At 41.4% G+C, this 21188-nt stretch overlaps 2 protein-coding genes across 6 annotated transcripts in view; one reads left to right on the plus strand and one right to left on the minus strand.

Moving 5' to 3' along the window:
* jing (AE binding protein 2 jing) overlaps positions 1-21188 on the minus strand; it is a 196333-nt gene that overhangs the window by 68152 nt on the left and 106993 nt on the right. The window lies entirely within an intron of this gene.
* On the plus strand, positions 275-6834 carry LOC149268854 (uncharacterized). The gene has a single exon (XM_089472177.1). The coding sequence runs from the start codon at positions 1272-1274 to the stop codon at positions 6492-6494; it is 5223 nt and encodes a 1740-aa protein (XP_089328303.1). The 5' UTR covers positions 275-1271; the 3' UTR covers positions 6495-6834.

Genomic DNA, 21188 nt, shown 5'->3' on the forward strand with positions numbered 1-21188 from the left:
TCGTAGAAGTCTTGTAAACTGATATTTTGTTAGTTTCCTTCCCCTTCTAATTACATCATGAGTTTCATTAATTACAAATTTCTTACATACTTTGTGAATTTTTGTTTACATTGATTTTCATTACATTGATTTTCATTCAATGAATTTAATTCTATTTATTAAAGTTTTAATATTATAAACTAAAATGCATCTATAGAATGCTATATTAAGTTAACTTAATGTGTTAAAAAAAAATTTACTAAAAATATTGTATGATTTACGTGAATTTTTAATTAAGTGATTGTTGGGCTCAGCAATCATCGCTTCATTGTAATTAAGAGCGGCAGTTCATAAAATATGTTATCATTTAAGAGAATTTGTAACGGAGATCACGCTCTCCCTTTTGCGTTGTCTTTTTCACCCACGCACCGGCACAGCTTAATCCGCCGGCTCGCGTACATTGTACTTAGTATGCAATTAACTCTTGTTTAGAGCAGATGCAGTGTTAGATTGACTATTACAACCATAGTAGCGGACAGCACGACAGCCTAGTCGCTTGCTCGCGTCTATCACATAAACTCTGTAAACTCTAATAATCGCTAATAAACTAATCATTAAGTAAATTCAATCGTTTAATTATTTAAAGCTATTCGAAAAATCTCGATAGCTCAACATTTGGTGACCCCGACGTGATCTCTTTTCGTTTCTTTCTACATATTTGCATATATATATATTGACAGCATCACATACATACATACACCCGTGAACATAAGCAGTGTATATAGCGATTAGTTGCGTGCCGTTACTTTGCCAATTCGCCAGACACTCTTTCGTTCGGTCTGCAATACACTGGCGCCCGTAAAAGTAGTACACATGCGAAAACTTCTGCAAATGACAATCTAATAAAGAATCAGCTAATTTCTGAACTATGTCTATGGTTAGTGATTGCGTGTTCTATAGCTTCAATCTATAAGTGATTAAGTTTGCATAAGCACAGTGTAATTACATGCTTGCCGTTATTCTTCGTTGACATTGCACTCTTTCGCCACGGCTGCGATACGAGCGCGTCCATAATAATCGTACCGGTGTGCAACAATTCATACGTGTATATTATTTGAGTATCATAATATAATTCTTTGCCAGTTTATTAAAGTTGCAAGTACTCTGCTCGACAAATACGACTTATTCCAAGTTGTGTCTGCGCTATAGCATATATACATTTACTTTACTCTTGCAATCGCGCTCGCACCAACGACTTTGAACTCTATCGTGTTACTCTTGCTGTACTCGTCATGGCGAATTTAGATGCTAGTGCAGTTGCTCCCGAAGATCGCGTGCGGTTTTATAAGCTCAAGGTACAGTCGGTGTTTGAACGCGTAAAAAAGCTACAATCCAAGGTCGATTCAGATGCTCTTGCCGATCACAGTGACAGCACTCTAAATGTTCTACTGGAGCATATCGACAAGCTAAGCCACTCTTTTAGCAAGGCCCATGAAAGTCTAGAGGAGCTCGACTTTACTGAGATGTCCAGCAATTTGCGCACTGACTTTGATGATTTAATAATGGTCATGCAGTCAACAATAATGTCCGAAGTGCAAAGTCGTACTGCTCAAGTGCATCATAGTTCCACGTTTAGTCGCCCAAGTGACCCTCCTCGCGCATCCGCTCCCAGATTGCAGACTGCACCTGCGTTGCCGCCATTAAAGCTACCTACGTTCAGCGGTGGATATGCTAATTGGGCTGATTTCTACTCAATGTTTTCTACAATCATTGAAAGTCGGCCAGAAATCAGCAATATGGAAAGACTTCAGCACCTCCGGTCCTGCCTCGATGGCGCAGCGTTGGATACGGTTCGCTCTTTGGAAATTTCTAATGATAATTATACAATTGCCATAAATTTATTAAAGCAGAGATATGATAATCGACGTTTAATCTTCCAGGCCCACATCGTAAAGATCTTAGGTCTCAAAAGAGTAGAAAACGGATCCATAACCAAGCTGCGTGAGCTATCTGACAGCTTCAATGTCCATATGCGTGCGCTCAGTAGTCTGGGCACAACAGAGCAGATAGCCAGTGCCATGATTGCTCAGATACTGCTACAGAAGCTTGATGAGGCCTCACAAGCTAAATGGGAAGAGAAATTGGACAACTCAGAGATGGCTCTTCAGATACCCAGATATGAAGAAGTCTCCTCGTTTCTTGAGCTTCGTTGCCGTACTTTGGAATCGATGAAATTTGCTCTTACAAACTATTCGTCAAGTAAGCCGATGAATTCTTGCAGTAAGGTTGCTACCAGTAGATCAGCATTTCTCGTAACCGGCCACAGTACGCACAGTTGCAATTTTTGTAATGATCTTGAGCACACAATCTACAAATGCCCAAGATTCGCAAACTTGTCTCCTGGTCTTCGCCTGAATGAGGTCCGAAAGGCTGGCTTATGTTTGAATTGTCTCAAGGGAGGTCATCAGTCGCGACAATGTGGCTCGCGCAGTTGTCGGGTCTGTGGAGTCAAGCATCATACGCTTCTTCACCTCGGCCACTCCAGCACATCGCAGGCAGCAATTCCGCCCCATCAACAATCTTCAACATCAAGAGTACAGACCATCCCTCAGCCCTCAGCACCAGCCACTACTCTCTTATCCAAGGATCGGCACAGCGACGTTGTGCTCCTGGCTACCGCAGTGGTTCTGGCAAGGAATCGGTTTGGCGAGCTTGTTCCTTGTCGTGCACTTTTAGATTCAGGCTCTCAACTACATCTCATTACAGCCAGATTTGCGAATCTCCTGCAACTTAAGAGAACAAAATCGGTCGCATCTGTATGCGGCGTAGGCGACTCCAATGTTGCCATGGATGGCAGCAGCATTTGCCTCACTCTTCAAGCTCATGCATCTGAATATACAACTAGCATAACGGCTATGGTAGCTACAAATATAACTGGCAGGCAGCCCAGTTCTAATGTGAATACGAGCAATTGGAGCATACCGCCAAACATAGTGCTGGCAGATCCAGCTTTCCATAGGCCGCAACGAGTAGATCTGCTTATCGGAGCTAGCCTGTTTTATGATTTGCTCTGTGTGGGACAAATCAAGTTGATGCCTGGACTTCCATTGTTACAGAAGACTCGTCTTGGTTGGGTTGTATCAGGTGGCGAGGCTCGCAACCACAACTCCGTGCTACTAGCTTCAAAGGCGCCTTCGGATCCGATTACAGACTCCTGTGCTGATATCAAGTTGGACAGTCTCGTTCGTCGCTTTTGGGAAGTTGAGCGCTGCAGCGATTCCATTGTAAAGTTCAGCAAGGAAGACTCAGACTGCGAAGCGCATTTTGCGAGGCATTACAATCGATTGGCTAGTGGCCAATATACAGTACGCCTGCCTGTTAAGCTTAGTTGCGAGCTTCTTGGAGATTCTTATGAGCAAGCGCGACATCGGTTTCTCAATTTGGAGAAGAAATTGAGTCGTTTGCCGCATATAAAGTCTCAATACTCAGCATTTCTGAAAGAGTATCTTGAACTTGGTCATATGTCACGCGTTCCTCTTAATTCATTGCATCTATGCAGATATTTTCTTCCTCATCACTGCGTTTTGAAGGATGATAGCACAACTACCAAGCTTCGCGTCGTCTTTGATGGATCTGCATCTACAACAACTGGGCATTCGTTGAATGACATTCTAATGTCAGGTCCCGTCATTCAGCCAAAATTAGTCGACATATTATTGCGCTTCCGATCTTATCCAGTTGCACTCACCGGCGATATTTGCAAAATGTATCGTTGCGTGAAAGTACCTGAGCCGGACAGCTATCTACAATGCATTTTATGGAGGAATTCGCCAGATGATGAGTTGGAAGTTTTCAGGCTTGATACGGTAACATATGGAACAAAACCAGCGTCATTTTTGTCTGTGCGCGCCATGCATCAGCTTGCCGTAGATGAAAGGAACGCATTCCCAGTCGGGTCCGACGTACTGCTTCGCGATTTCTATGTTGATGATTTGATTAGTGGAGGAAATTCAGTCGAAGAAGCAAGACTTGTTATGCAAGAGACAGCTGGAATCTTGGCATGTGGGAAGTTTAAATTGAGGAAGTGGTGTTCAAGCCATCCCATGGTACTGGACGGCGTAACAGACTGCGACAAGGAATCGCTCATTAGGTTCAATGATGGCAGCGACATTACAAAGACACTTGGCCTTGCATGGGATCCGGCATCTGATCAACTTCTTTTCTCATATCTAGCCCTGAATTCAGCCTCTAAGCCCTCCAGGCGCTCTGTTCTCTCGTCTATTGCTAGGTTTTATGATCCCCTCGGCCTGGTCGGCCCAGTAATAACGAAAGCTAAAATCTTCTTGCAACAACTCTGGAGGCATAAACTTGATTGGGATGAGAGTCTCCCGTCTGCATGTCACACTGCATGGCTAGACATTTGCAGCAACTTTGGCAATGGTCTTAGTAGTGCATTTCCCAGGCTATCATTAATACCAGGATCGAAGGTTGAGGTCCATGGATTCTGCGATGCCAGCATCGAGGCATACGGAGCTTGCATTTATATTGTATCCAGAGGTCAGCATACCATCAGCAGGTTGCTTTGCTCTAAGTCTCGAGTTGCGCCTCTAAAAACGCTCACGGTTCCCAAGCTGGAACTATGCGGGGCAGAGTTGCTTGCGCGTCTAATGAATGAAGTGGCTCGCTTAGGCATTTTCGCAGGCGAGTTTCATTGTTGGTCTGACTCTACTGTTGCGCTTTCTTGGATCAATGACGAGCCCGGACGATTTAACGTTTTTGTTTCAAATCGCATCGCCACGATACAAGATCTCACATCAGCAATGGAATGGCACTATATACCTACAACACTGAATCCCGCGGATATATTATCTCGGGGTGCATTGCCCTCGGATTTAAATGCATCATTACATTGGTTCAACGGTCCAGGTTTCCTCTGCAAGCCCAGATCTCAGTGGCCAGTCTCAGCACTTCCAGAAAGAACTTCAATTGAGCGTCGAAGAACTGTGCTTCTTGTAAAGGACGCAGTCCATGATGTCTCTATGGACTGCAAGTTTGTGAATTCTTTCGGCCGCTTGCAGCGTACGTTTGCATACGTATCAATGTTTATTAAAAAAAGTCATGGTCCAGGAATAACCCTAGCAGACATCCGGAACGGCACTCATATACTGTTAAGAATGATTCAACGAACACATCTCTCAGACGACATAAATGCTCTTCGAAATAAAGGAATGGTTCCGTCATCCAGCAGTCTAGCCTCGCTGTCACCGTTCCTTGATGAGATTGGGCTGCTACGTGTCGATGGCCGTCTCAAAAACTCAACTTTAAATTTCGATAGTCGCCATCCAATTATTTTGCCCAAAGTTCATCCAGTAACTAGAGCCATCATAATGCATTTCCATCAGCGAAACTTGCACGCTGGTCCCCGAGCAGTGCTAGCGTTGGTTCGTTCCAAATATTGGCCAATTGGAGGTAGAAAAACTGTAGCCAGTGTAATTCAGAGATGCGTAATTTGCTTTCGTGCAAGGCCTCGACTCGTTGAACACATAATGGCAGATCTACCCAAGGATCGAGTCAACGGCTATCGCGTCTTTGGAGTGACTGGAGTCGACTTTTGCGGACCCTTCTTTTACAAGCCTGAGTCACGAAACAAGGCGCCTGTGAAATGCTACGTTTGTGTGTTTATTTGTTTTGCCACGAAGGCTATTTGGTTGGAGTTAGTCAAGGATTTAACTACTGCGGCATTTTTGCATGCACTTCAACGTTTCATATGCACCAGAGGAAAGCCAAGTCAAATCTGGTCGGATAACGCCACAAACTTTCTTGGTGCCCGCAACCAGCTTCAGGAGTTGAAGCGTCTATTTCTGTCAGACACCCACCAGAAGGCTGTGAAGGATTTCTGTTTGGCAGACTCAATCGAATGGCATTTCATCCCTCCACGATCGCCTCACTTTGGTGGCTTGTGGGAGGCGGCAGTGAAGACAGCGAAGCATCATTTTTACCGATGTGTTGGGTCCTCCATCCTAACTTACGATGAGCTTCGCACACTGGTTTGCAACATCGCTGCTGTCGTTAATTCACGCCCTTTAGTTTCGATTTCAGAGCACCCATCAGACATAGACGTGTTGACTCCTGCGCATTTCCTCAACGGTGGCCCTCCTTCGTCCTTCAGTGAGCCAAACCTGACAGGGCTCAATTTTAATCGTTTGGATGCTTGGCAGCGCGTAAGCTATCTTCAGCAGGTGTTCTGGACTCGTTGGCGGGACGAATATCTCAACTTGTTACAACAGCGAGCGAAATGGAGAACCTCCAAACCTGGCTTGGCTGTTGGCAACATAGTTCTTGTGAAGGATGAGAATCTACCTTCACTTAAGTGGCCACTAGCCAGAATAATCGAACTTATCCCTGGAAGTGATGGCGTTGCACGGGTAGCCCTACTAAAAACTGAAGCTGGCGAGATTAGAAGAGCTACAAATAAGCTGTGCTTGCTGCCCCTTAAGGATTTTGTTGAAGACTAAGTCTTCAACGGGGGGAGGATGTTGGGCTCAGCAATCATCGCTTCATTGTAATTAAGAGCGGCAGTTCATAAAATATGTTATCATTTAAGAGAATTTGTAACGGAGATCACGCTCTCCCTTTTGCGTTGTCTTTTTCACCCACGCACCGGCACAGCTTAATCCGCCGGCTCGCGTACATTGTACTTAGTATGCAATTAACTCTTGTTTAGAGCAGATGCAGTGTTAGATTGACTATTACAACCATAGTAGCGGACAGCACGACAGCCTAGTCGCTTGCTCGCGTCTATCACATAAACTCTGTAAACTCTAATAATCGCTAATAAACTAATCATTAAGTAAATTCAATCGTTTAATTATTTAAAGCTATTCGAAAAATCTCGATAGCTCAACAGTGATATTCATTTTTCTTTCCGACAAAAACCAACTCGCCAATCGTCATTCAAGTTATTATCATAAGAGACGAACTCATCTATTTATACATCACTCTAAAACTAGTTTCTACTCCAAATCCCTGTTCGTAATGCAGAGAGTCTGCTGCTCTCTATATTATTAGCTCTCGATTTAGGAAATCCCTTTACAGACTAAAGCAAAATTTCTTTAAAGTTCTGAATAGAGTATTCAATCTTCGTCAGTCCAAGGAGAAATGCTTGTCTCCTTGTCTTTTCGCCTTTACTCTCATATAATTTTATTTAAATATCCACACATAAACTTTGTCATTTGGCCTCGGGAAAGGCCTCGCATTCTAGCAGCCTAGATGTCCGTCTGTTTGTCTGTTTGTCCGTCTGGCAGCGTGAAAATGTGGTTCTCTTTGCTGTTTTTCTGGTCTTCGGAGCAGCATGTTAATGTAATTTTTATGCTGATTGCAAATTTCCACATTTCCGGGCGCCAAGCTCTGCGACAGGAGACAGCAGATAGCAGACTGAGAACTGAGAACTGTGAACGATTTGCCTTTCGGTTTTCTGTCATGGCGTTAAAAAGGGGGCAATGCGTGTGTGCGCGCCCATATTGTGGGCTCCTGATTATGATGTTTACTGTGGGGCTGTCGCTAGGGTCTCGCTCGCTGTACGCCAAGGATCTGGGCTTTGTTTCACATGCAGCGCGCTTAAATGCTCGGCTTTTGTTTGCTTCGCGCATTACGTTTTAATCAGCGGTATTAATTTAATTTAATTTGATTTAATAATCCGGCTACACAGAGCACATGTGGTGAGGCAGCTGAAAGGACTCGCAGCACTGCAGCTGCTAAGTACGTCTAAGTGGTTCCCATTGTGGTCCGAGCAGTTCGTATGATCTATTGTGTGGTCGAGTGTGTTTTGGCCATTGTCGGGGACTTGCTCATTAAAAATAATAGAGGGTGCGAGAGAAGGAGGGAGTGAGTGAGAGTGAAAGAGCTTCATTAAGAGTATGCCATGTAATGATAACGGATTCCCTGGAGCAGGAGTCCGACTCGAGTGGGCTTACGGCGAGCCTAGCCAGGTGCCTAGACAAATGGTCAGGCACTTGGCGAACTGAATGGATTTCGCGTTTTAATGCAATCACCGTCTGAAGAGTTGCCAAATTGAAAGTCCTATTATAATGGAAGGAAACGAGTTGTTAAGCTTTCCATAGTAATTATATATTTATATCTAATGATTGCGAGCTGTACTCGGTTGTACATTTCATTCTTTACACTCTTTCAAATATTTAGAAAGATAAAATATTTTTTAGAGAGGAATTTCAGCTTTAACAATTTTCCTATATTCTACCATGGAAGAGTCTTCTTTTATTACTTATAGATTTATTCATTTTCTCTTAAATGATATCACTATTCTCGATATTTATTTTTCCCTAGGAACGAATTTCGGATTACCAATTGCCTACAATTTCTAATGAATTAAAAAATTACTCAGTTTCTTTATTTTGTCTTTAATTATCTTAGTTTTTTCTTTCAACATTTCTATAATATATTTTTATTCAGATTAGTCTTCTATCGGTATTTTAATGCGGATATTATATACTAAGTTAAAATTATAGATCATAAAATTATTTTAGAAGATTTTTATAAATATTAAATAAGTTAACTTAAAATGAATTTTCTTTCAGGTCTCACTTTACATTCGCTATTCACATTTAAATGCTGGTAAACCAAATAGAGTGTCAATCGATTGCTAAATAACTTAATTTTCATTTAATACAGACATTTTTGATATCAATTAAATAAACATATTCTTATGACACTTTTTGAATCAGATTTGCTCGCATTTCGTGCATATTTCATTCGTCTATTTGAAAGCTTTTCAGTCTTTCCATGGTATTCCAATTAAAATCTTCGCTTTTGCCACTCAATTCAATTCACTTGGTACATTTAAGTCGCTTCGGCCACTTACTGAGAACTCCTTTGAGCATTAACCCATCAAATACGTTTGCCCCGAATGGGGAGCAGTTGACTAAACTTTGCTGCGCTGTGATATAATTTAAATGAATTTTCATTTTGATTTTGATTTAAATTTCTAACTAGCATTTAGGCAACACTTCAAAGGATTCAATTACAACAACAACGATTTACAGACCCAGGCCGCCCCGAAAACCAATACATCCTGTACGACCCGGACACACACGCACACGCACACGCACAGGCATACGCACACAGATGCTACCTTATGAATTGGCCTCCATAGTCAGGCATACATATATACATACACATATATATAAAGAGACAGACATACCCATACATATACATACATACTTATTTATACACACGCCCACACGCACCGACATAAAAATAATCAAAAATGGCATATAAACAAACACGACGACGCGAACTAACGACGCACAGTGGGCAATTTCGATGCACAAGCTGATGACTGTATTGAAGCATTTTATTACCTATGAAATACAACTGTTGTTATTTAAAGAAGAATGTGAAGAGCCTTCTATGTTTAATGGTTAACAAAAAGGAAATAGAGCTAAGAGTCCCAAAAGGAGTTGCCTTAAAGCAAATAGTTATATAATAAATAAAATATGTCTTTTCATTGAATAAAGAGTTTTATTAAAAATTGTGTTGAGGCCAATAAAATTGAAAAGAAAAATGCTTATCAATTGCATGAAATTAATTTAAAAAAAAAACAACAAAAAAAAAAAACATAGAAGTAAGAGTCCTTAACCTTTTCTTTTGATCAGTTTTACATACATTGAGTTTTTTATTTCTCAACTTCAAATGAAAATATTTAATATTAATTGAAACTAAAGAAGTGTAAATGTTATGTTGTAGATTGCAGATTGTATATTCCAAAATATTATACTTAACTATAAGAAATTGTACATAAAAAAAAAACAAATTGATATTTTTTATATATCTGTATATATCTCTAGCAAATTGTTGTTTTTTTTTTTTTTGAATCGTTCTCAAATATCCAAGTATTGTCGTTAAATTAAAATTAGAGCATAGCATTATCAACTTTTTAGAGAAAAGAGTGAAACAGCTCCACTGTGCAGCCGCTTAGTCGGGTGTGTGAAGAGTTCGTGCCTTGACTTCCACTGCTCGGTCTGCCTGCTGCCTGTTAGCCCGCCAGCCAGCCAGCCAGCCATTCAGCAAGTCAGTGGATGGTCCCTGCTGTCCTTTCCGCCCTCTGGTTGCCCTGGCGCCTTATTTTAGCTACCTTTTGGCTGCTCTTAGTGCTGCTTTGCTTTGTGCTGGGCTCTGCTCTGCTCTGTTCTGTTCTGTTCTGTTTGCCTGTGTATGTGTTTGTTCAAAATGTTAAAATCCTGTTTATTGGATTCAATGGTTTGTTAATTGCCAATTTCAACTCGTTCTACCGTCACCACCCGTCACCCGTCACCAGTACCTTTGCCTTTTGCCGTCTTTAGCCACCACCTGCGTCTCGGCCTGGCTCATCGATGCCTGCCATAATAATTTCCTGGCTATAAAATTCATTAGACCAACGACCACCTGTAAATGTCGCCGTTGCCGTCGCCGCCAACGTCTCGTATGTCTGGCTTGTGTTCCGAGGTTTTCACTGGCAGCTACCGTTATGTGCGGCTCTTATACATTTGCCAAAGAGAGAGTGTCTGTGTGTGTGCCTAAGTGTGTGCTGGAGTGTAGACAGTCGCAGGTTGCCATGAAATGTGCCTCGAAATGTCGCTGGTGTCGTTAAATTAGGCACGAGCTGGCATCAACTTTAATGCCGATGGCCTAACGAGTGCCACATACCCGCATACCCTATTCCGCGTGCGGCGGCTTAGCGAGGTATCTGCATTAGCCGAGGCCGTTGTAGATCGTAAATAATCAACATAAGCTAAGCGCTGCATCAAGATCTAACCGCGTGATTTTTATGTCCATTCAAATTAAGAAGTTACTTGAGCTCAAATTGATATCGCCGTAAAAGTTAAACTTTTTTCTTAGAAGCGCTCTTCGGAGATGGGCAAGGTAATAATACTTGGGTATCAAGTTTTATTCGCTCAGGTATGTGAAGAGGCAGCTCTGCAATTTGCTTAAGTTAACTTCATATAACCGTAACTTGGGTATCTTAATGGAGGGCAAATATTTAATTTCCAAAGGCAACGAAACAAGTAGAGGCGCTTTTCGTTTAAAAGCAAGAAGAAATAATATATCCATGTAAAATATATCCATGATGTATCATTTTTATTTCTTTATTTTTTCAATTTCTACCTCAATGAATTCTGAATTGAGAATTGGTGTTCGAGCTATAAAGGATTTGTTAAAATCCATGTAAGAAGCATAAATATGGATCCTACAAAAAGTGTACATACATCCGTTAGGGTCATCGTATATGTATATGAATTTGTCGATAGCTATAATCATAACATCGTCACAACTTTAATAGTTAAATCGCATTTCTTGTTCTATATATTATAGAATTCGATCCAGATAAATGTTCCATAGACCATAGATAATACAGTAATCAAATAAAACTTATGCCTAATTTGAAAAACTACCCTCGCAAAAGGCGCCAAGCGTTTGGAATTCAATTCAAATCAAAAATTCCTTTGAAATTATATTTGTAGAATAACAATTGCGACTCCATCGAGTTTTAATTGGCAGCTGTTCTCTAGCTCTCGATTTGTCACTCCAAAGCAAATTGTTAGATTGGCGATGCGATGAGTAAACTTAAATGTTTGCTTTGGTCCATTTATAAAGCTAACCCCGAACAAACAGTACTTCATGAGAAAGATGAAAAGTTGCGGATCGAGGGAGCATTGTAACTAGACTTCAGTTGGGGTCTTGATTATTAAAGTGAGACATTATATAATTTATAATTTGTATACGAGTCATGTCAAATAATTGAATTTCATTTATAATTCTCAATGAGTTATAGCTGCAAAGACTTGTAATACCCAAGAGCTTCCTCCGAAAGCAATGATAGCTTCTGGTGGCCCAGACCTCAGCTCATTCTTACAACAGACTCATTGGGAAACGCTTCGAGCTATCTTTATAGAGCCCACGTGATTGCTCGAATCTGCCAAACGGTTATCAGCAGCTGTCATCTTGCCGGTTAACAAGCGACACTCTCAACTTCAGATATTAACGTATACAAGTGTGGCTGTCAGCTACCAAAGAGCTGCTCAAGAGGCTCAGGTGGCACACCCACCTCTGCGCACACGCACACACACACACGTACATACACAGAGGCGACTGCTGTCTGGTGTCGCATTTAATTCAATTGCACACACAAAAAATGAAAGGAAAGAAGAAAAGCTGAAGGAAGGCGAAAAAATCGCTACAATTGCAGAAAAATTGAGAAGAAAATTTCCAGTGCCGTTTGCTGACAAACAAAAGCGCAGCAGCAGCAGCAGCTGCAACCAAAAAAAAGTGGGCGTAAGTGGTAGTGGGGCGGGGCTGATGTATCGCCAGCCAACGGATATGTCACGCGACGCAGGATATCAAAGCGTGACAGGAACAGCGCAGCCAGAAGCTGCTGCCAGAGATGACGATGATAATGATGTAAAGTATGCGGATGATGAGCAGAATGATAATGACGAAGGAAACTCACGCACTTCAGAAAAGTTTTGTGTGCTTAGAAAATGGCGAACTCGCTTATGGAGGGAACCCGTTAAAGTATCACATGAGCACATACGCTTATTCATATCCACACACACACACACGCCTATTTATAGATTCATACACTTGAACAAATTTGAATTGACATCACATTTCCGCGTCGATGATACCAAGTGACGCGACGCACGTGCCACACTGACAAAAAGTCCCCATTCATTCGCTCGCCCTTTCTTGTTGCTCCTAGCTGTTGCACGACATTTGCATGCTACACAGCGAGAAATGGCGGAGCACAACAATTAAATTGTTGCATCAAAAATAGCTAGGGAGTGAGCTCGACAAAGTAGAAGGTGAATATTCAAGATGATATAATATTTGACATAATCATAAATATTATATAATATTGAAAATAATTATATTAATTAACTTTTGATACACATATTGAATATATGTATAAAGATATAATTTATATTTTTAAACATTAACTTTAACATTTTATTTACCTAAGTGTAGTTTTTATCTCTGTATATTAAAATATTTTTATGTATTTAATATTTATCTTAAAATAATAATAATATTAAAAATTATTATTATTGGTTAGTATTAAATGAATACGTGACATATGTATATGCATATAAACATATATGTATTATAAAGAAACTACATATTTATAAGTTTAAAAACATTATTGAGTTAGTCTTAATTTCGCTGAGTGTAGCTTGGGCATTTCTTTGGTATTTGCTTGGTTTTTATGCTCGGTCCGTCGTTCTCATCTATCTTTTAAACATTTTTTTTTTTCAATTTTTGCATATGCCATGCGCTGCGGAAATGTCAGGGAAATGCATGGAAAATGCTTTTATAGATCAATTCCTCAACGCTCTGGCTGACAGCTGTAGGAACAATATAAACACTTCCGTTCCTGGCCGCAACTAATAGATTACTCACACATACAAGGACACACACGCACATACACAAACACAGAAGAACCGACTCTCTCTGTCTCTCTCTCTCTCTCTCTCTATTAGATACCTGTCTGCCTTCGTTTGCCCCCGCACCCGGGAGATTGTCTGCCATCAATTGCCAAATAATGTTGAAGCATCAAATATTTAAAATGCCTCGACTGAGGATGTTTTTTTTATATTTTTATTTTTGGCCTTTTAAGCTTGTTTGGGCAGAGGTTAAGGGGCAGAGATTGCTTGCATGCGACATAACATGTTGCATTTTTAATGCGAATTTTACGTCAATCTGTTGTTTGTTTTGAGCTCTGGGCAAATATATTTTAAAGCTCACTTTCGAGCGCTTATATCCAGGCAATATTTATGCCAAAACAATAGACACCACAAACTATGCGCAAGGGGCTGAAGGGGCTGGTCAGGTTGCTTGCAAGGTGTGAAAGGTGTGGAGCGTAACAAAAATGCCAGAACAGTTTAACAGTTTAACAGAAGAGGACCAACAAAAATCTAAACATTTGACTTGCAGGCTCCCAGGCACGTGAAGCAGGAGGGCGTGCCGACGGAAGGGGCGAAGAAACGGGGGCGTGGCTGCACAGCATGAATGCCAAAACAGAAGGCAACTGACTTTTGGCTTGCAATGTAGCCAGAGGTAAAGATTTGCTGGATAGGAGAGCGTGTAGTCAACAAAGCTGGCCATGGCCAAGGCACACACACTGACTTACACAGGCGCAGACATCCTGCACACGCACACACATACACGCATGCCTTGGGAGTCTACAAATTCTGTTTTCTTTTTTCCTGCTGTTGCTCCTGCTGCTGCTGCTCGTTTTAATTTCTTTTGCAATTTTGTCTGCTGCATATTTTCACACTTTATCGTCACACTCGCTACTCCCCCAGCCATCCCCCTCTGACTGCTTGCCCCTGGCAATCCACCCCTCAGCCAACCCCAGCTTGTTTGTTTGCTCGTCTGTCTGTCAAATGAATTATTTGCATAGTTTTTGGGCGCAGTGAGCGTCAAATGATAAAGCTTTCTCGTCTCACCATTCAAATGCGCTTCATTCATTTCTACAGCCATTTTCCACCCACATTTCCCTATTTTCAGTTCTTTTTTTCTGCGCTTTCTATGCGCGTTTTTGGTAGGCTAAGCACGGATTTTATACGCCCATTTTGCCGACATCGTGTAAATATTTATTTGCCGCCTGAATAAGTTTTAAATATGTTGACAGGCGGAAGCAAATGCAAATTCGGGCTTAAATGCAGCCGCAGCGCCAGCCCCTATGCCGCAGACTCTCGATTTTCCAGCGGCCCCTGCAACTACTAATCGCATGTGTTACATCTCTTTGATATAGATATACAAACTATAGTCTGAGTGTGTGAGTGTCAGCGTGCCAGCCGCGAAAATCCCTTGCAAATTGCAGTTTTGGCAATGCAAACAAATTGAACAATTTCTGACGAGCTCTCGCAATTCACGAGGAAGGAGCATGGAGTTAGATTAGGAGAACAACTTGTTTATTTAAAGAGATATATGGGTCTCCCAAATATGGACAGCATTGCAAGGCTACCAGATAGGTTCCTAGAATATGGGCAGCTCTATTGAATATTGTTTTTATTCAGAATTCCAGCAAATTCTGGAAAAAGTTTGTGATGGGAACTAAATTACATAAATAGATTGTTGAGCATGAAGACATCTGAAACACAGTTATATAAAGGACTCCCTTGATGGACTCTCGGCTATGTGCCATAGACTACCGTAAAAGCTCACGTCAATTGCACTAGAAGTACCACTATTTTTTTTCTATCGTATCCAACTGCAGTTAATCTCAATAGCCGACGTTTTTATTAGCTTTTGGCAGCGCCTTTCAACACGTGGCTAATCAAAGCCGACAGAGCCCGTAAAGCATGTACTTGAAACTGAAAGCTGACAGCTGTGGAGGCTGAGGGGGAATCCTTTCATGCAACAGACCTTGCCCTTAGACGGCACTTGAGCTGATGGCCAGCGCGAACTATTTTGCGCCAAGTTGATTAAAAACATTGCCCAGCAATGAACCGGCCAATGGCCCAAAAAAGAGTAAAAGTCGAGTCGAAATGCGCCGAAAATAAATGACTTTCATTTAGCGTCCGGCTTTTTGCAGCAGGGTGGGAGCCGGCTGTTGGCTGAGGGGAAAACTATGACCACGCCCCTCTTTTTTGCTCCCGCCTACAAAGGGCCGACAAACTTTTCAAATAGACGTTTTCAAAGGCAAACTTTTTTATCAGCAACAACAGCAGCCGCTCTAGTCGGAACTGGACTCAGAGCTAGAGCTAGAGCCAGAGCCGTAGCCGCAGACCGTGGCAGACCGTAGCAGTCCGTAGTCCGTCGGCCGGAAGTTTAGCTATGCCGGTTGTAACGGATTGCGGTATTTGAGGAGTGAGACAGAGAGCTGCTGGAAAACTGCTGCACTGCTTTTTTCGTACTGCGGGCTTAGTAGAGCCTTTTCCAGTGGGCGACGGCGCGCCGTGCCACAGCAGCCTGTGCACAATTTATGATGTACGACAATGCAATAGAGATGAGCAGCTATAGTTACAGTTTGATGAGCGTAAAATTCCAAAGAAAGTACAAACTTGCTAGAAGTTACTAAATTCTCCATAGTTTATATTATTTACATATTTTATCTAACACCAGTAGAGCTACATATATAGTTCATTAAAAGTTAAAAATTAAAAAAAAAAATTTATTGTTTATGATTAACCATTGCACCCGTACAAATAAATTGACTGGGAATATTGGAATTATTTGCTTAAGCATTATAATTATTATCTTAGCTCAGCCATGATCAAGTTTATAAGTTTACTTGAAGATCATACAACCTTATAGCATTTGAGATAAAATAGTTTTTCTTATTCTTGTTTATCTTTTTTAATAGATGAATGCGCTCGCGCATTCGATTCAGGTTTTAATCACGAACTTTGCACATCTCTAGCTCAGAACTAGCCGCTGGTAGTTGGAGCTCGATGCAGACGGGGTATTGGGGTTTGCGGGCGTTTGCGACACCCGCATTTATGTGTGACTGTTTGGTTTATTTCAAATACAATCACATTTACACACACACATACACTCAGAGTATTGGTGCACACACATTTAGACACTTAGTGGTCTTTATTGGTTTGGCTGCTGTTGTTGTTGTTTGTGTTGACTGGGCTAGTGGCACCCACAGTCGCCGCTTGTGCGGTTGTTTTGGTCATATCCGTCGTTTTCATTTTGCGCTCTTCTTTTTTTTTTTTTGTTTTGCACAACGAAGCCTTTTTCCTGCATTTCATTCAATTTGGTTTGCAAGCCACACACACGCACACACACACACTCACACAACCATGCCATTATAGTTTATGTAGTTTGCGGTCACATTTGGCCTGGCCATATGGGTTAGCCTAGAAGTGGACTGCAAATGACATTCCCAGTAGATCTCTTAACCCGACAGCCCTTCGCCTCTCTCGCTTTCTCTTTCGCCCTCTCTCCTTTTCTCACCAGCACACAGTTCTTCAATCGAGTGCTAATTTTAAATGTATATGGATATTTTATTGCTGCCATTAGAGTTATTAGACAAGAGGCTGCCATAGGATTTGCTGCTGGATTTGCTTAAGTGGCTGCAGACACTTAAGAGCCCCAAAGGGGTCGAAAGGCATGGGAATGGGCATGGGAATGGGGATGGGGATGGGAAAGGAAATGTGTTTATGTATAGAAGCTGTGGACTTCGTTTGCATAGAGCTGATTGCCTAAGCAAACGAAAAGGGTACTGAGATCAGCAGATGAAAGACGACAGACATACATAAGAAGTCTGTAATATTTAAATAAATATTAAAGACTTTTTCTGAATGGTCCATTTTATTGTATTTGTATTCGTATCGTCTTGTTGTTCAATGTAGCCTTTTCATTTATCCTAAATTAAAAATAGAATATGATCACGCAGAGAAATCCTCTCACTTCATTCTATGATTTCAAATGCGAAATTGAGTTAAGTAATCCAGTTGAAGTTTGATTCTATTCGTTCCACGTCACTTCACATCTTCAATCTGTTTCTACTGCGTTCAATATTCAAGTCGGAAATTTGGGAATCGTTCAATATGTTGTCTATTGACACTTGGGCATTGTTCAGAGACTCGGTGATATATATACACATTCGCATAACTCATTTGTGCGCTATCAGTGCAAAGGGCTGGCCATGACCCAAACCTGAACCTGAACCTCGGCTTGAGCCAAAGCAGGAAACCTGTGAGCCTGGAACGAACGTGAGGGGTTATCAATGGCAACACCTTTTTATGGGGCGCAGACAATTTGTTGTTGGAGCACTTTGAGTGCTTTTTGGGGAGGCTCGGCTGTAGAAGGTCTTTGTTGTCAGGGGCCGCGTGGTATGTGCGGTGCTATTTATTGCTATTTTCCTATGGAGCCGGGCACGCACTTGCCATTCCGGCGGACACACTGTGGGTCCGCTCACCGCAACAATTTCACATAAATCAAAATAACTGTCAGCGGAAACGGCGTCCATAGTTTGAACGGTACGAGAGTTGCAACCGGCACCGGTATAGTCGGGCTGACCGGGGCGCTAAAAAAATGTATATACATATATACGAAAAACTAGTCAGCGAAGCCCTCTCTCCCACTCCTATCTCTCACTCTCTCTCGCTCTCTCCCTCTGTATATCTCTATATGGAACTCACAGACTCATATAGTTCGCTTGCGATGGGGCGCATAATGCATATGAATGGGATACAAACGCATGTGGTTAGAGCTGCCACCATAGGGTTGTCGTCGTCGCAGTCGTCGGCCATTTGGCAGCCAATTTTTTAGCCATTTGTTTGGCCGGCGTCGCCATAATTAATTGTTCACATTTCTGCGGTCATCTATGGAAAGTTTCGGTCTGTGTGCTGTGTTTGTGTGTGTGTGTTTGAAGTTCCCCTAAAAATGCGCCCAGACAACATTGAATTATGGCCGGTGGCAGCCCAGGCCCTGACAATTGTGAGACAATAATAAGCTAATAGAGCCAATAGCTCGATGAACAAAATTATCAGACGGGACAAATGTTTTGTGAAGCCAATCGTTCAGTTTAAATGAAGCATTTGCCTAAACAGACATTGAGGCTTTCCACTTCCATTCAGAGTAATGAACCTGTCCCGTTGTGTGAAGGGAGTCACTAGTGGATACCCTGCCTAAAACCAGAAGCTAAACTTGTAGTAAATCATTCTGAAAGCTTTTTAAGATATAAATACTATAACATCATGTTTATTCTTTTCTCAAACCCATAGCGCCACCTATGGTTTAATAAATATTATTCAGCTAATTGCCACTATACTAAATGCACCACCTGAAATTATTTTGTAATTATATGTCTACAGTGCGAAACACCTAATATAGCTAAGCAACAGGGTATGATAGCAACGGGCACGGACCATCTGACTGCGCACATCATTAGGTTCTGGCATTTGATGAAGTTTTAATGAAAATAACAGTACGGGCGGCAGCAACGACAAGAACAACAACAATGATAATAATAAGAGGAAGAGAAAGAAATATACCACTTGGGGTCCGAACATCTTTTGCCGTTTGCCTTTTTTGGCCCAATCAAAAATTAATGAGTGCCAGGCGCTTAGAAGTGATAAATCACCTTGACAAAGGCAAAAAGAAACACGAGTGAGCGCGTGAGAGGGTACAACGAAGGCGAAAGAGATATAAAGAGTGATATAAATAAATAAATAAATAGATATATATATATATATATATATAGAAGTTAGTACAGCGTAGTGAGAAATGAAAATGCATCATAATAATAACGATAATAATAATAATTCTAATTGTAATAATAATAATAATGAATGTCGCCTTTTGCAATTCGCTTTAATTGCCGGCAAATGTGCCACAGAAAATGCTTCACAGAACATTGAGGGGAATGAGAAAGAAAGAGAGAGAGAGAGAGAGAGAGAGAGAGAGAATGAGTGGGAGCAGCACTAGTTGAGAGTGGCATCTTAATTATAAGCCACTCGACCAGAATGTGAGTCAGCCTGGTATTGCTGGCTGTGTGTGAAGTCGGCAAACGTCAACTTAAATAGCCGCACATAACTCACAAGGCACGAGCGACTGAAATTAATTGCCGGCCTCCACGCCCAGCTCCGAATTGTATGCTACGTTTTTTCCTGGCGCTGTAAAGTCCCGCTATGGCACCTGGTGTGTGGCAAAAGTGAGGCGTTGGGGGCTGGGGGCAGTGGCAGTGGCAAAGGCAGGGGCGTTTCCCAGCATGACGTGGTATTTATTAATTTCTTTGACAAATCTGTTGAATGCCTTACAAGCAACGAGTGGCAAATGCGTTCATTCCCAGCGGCAGCCGCTGCTGTTTTTGAAGCACTTTGTCAAACTTTTGCAAACAACTTTTGCGGTAGAAGAGGAGAGCAGAGGGGGTCACAGCTTACTAACTGCCTGGCCATTGAGGGCGCACATATAAAGATGGCCTGCTCTCGCCACAAAGATAATGCAGGCTCAAACAGCTGATTAAAGTAAGTCAAAAGATGTGAGACGTATTCTAAGGGATCAAAATGTGTAAGCCAAAATATTATTTGATGATTTCTATCTATCTCTGTGTCCCTCGCAAAATGTCAAAACTTTTCTTTAATAACAGGTAAAGTAACATAAAACTGTGATATGTGTTCAGTTTTATTTTTATTTTGGGGGTAAAAAAGAAGTCATGTGGAATTATCTAAAAATTAGGCAAGAAATTCAATGTTATGTAAGTTTTGCATATTACTTGAGAGCTCTTATAGGTTCATAAAAGTTCAGACCCTTGAATGTAGCCAAGCTTCAGCTGCCCTGACTTTTTTCATATTCTAAGTTATTCATATTATATAAGCCATTATATCACATTGATAAAGCTAATCCACAGCTTTAAAGAGGTTTAAAATGATCTTTCGTTACTTAAATTTATATTTGCCTAATGGTCGTGTCACGCAGCTAAGCACGACACGACACGACTCGCATTCCTAACATGTACAGACAATGTTGCTACATTGTTCATGTTCACACATACTTACACACACCCACACACATTCGCGTATCCTCATCTGTGTTACTCTTGCTCACATTCATAGGCAAGGCACTTGAAAAACGCAAAAGTAATAAACTTAATTGGTTTGTTCGCAGTTACTTTGCTCCGGCGGCTTTGTCAGCGCCGCCCTCCCCCGCCAAACAGCACACCGCTGCCCTGCTGCCACCACGCCCACTGAGTACTCCCTGCAGCCACCCACTCGAGCATTGCGTTGCGTTTTGCGCTTTTAAGTAGCAAAGTTTTGTGAGCTACTTTTGTTTTTTTCTGTTCCTCAAATATATATATATATATATATATATATATATATATATATATATATATATATGTATATATACATGTATATAGATGTATATTTGTACATATATATATTTGCTTTTCAGCCAAAGTGTTGAAGTTTGCTGTTCGAGTGCTTTGAGCCAACAACAAAAACAAAAGTCGAGCAACAAAAAAAATATCAAAAACTTTGACTGCATTTGCAACAAGCTTGAATAAAAAAACAGGGGGAGGCTTTAAATAAAAAGAAAAATATAAAAAAATCGCTTATACGCAACGTTTCCTCGACTGGAAGCGGCTCGACAAGTGCTTATTATTTTATCTAATGAATCTGTTTGGCTAACTCGCCAAAGCGACCGACTGCAACTTATATGAATATGGCCAAAGTTTCTCAAGTGTTTTAGTGCAGACG

Source organism: Drosophila arizonae, chromosome 5, assembly GCF_054131065.1.
Source record: "Drosophila arizonae isolate 15081-1271.41 chromosome 5, UAZ_ARI_1.0, whole genome shotgun sequence".
Lineage (NCBI taxonomy): Eukaryota > Metazoa > Arthropoda > Insecta > Diptera > Drosophilidae > Drosophila > Drosophila arizonae.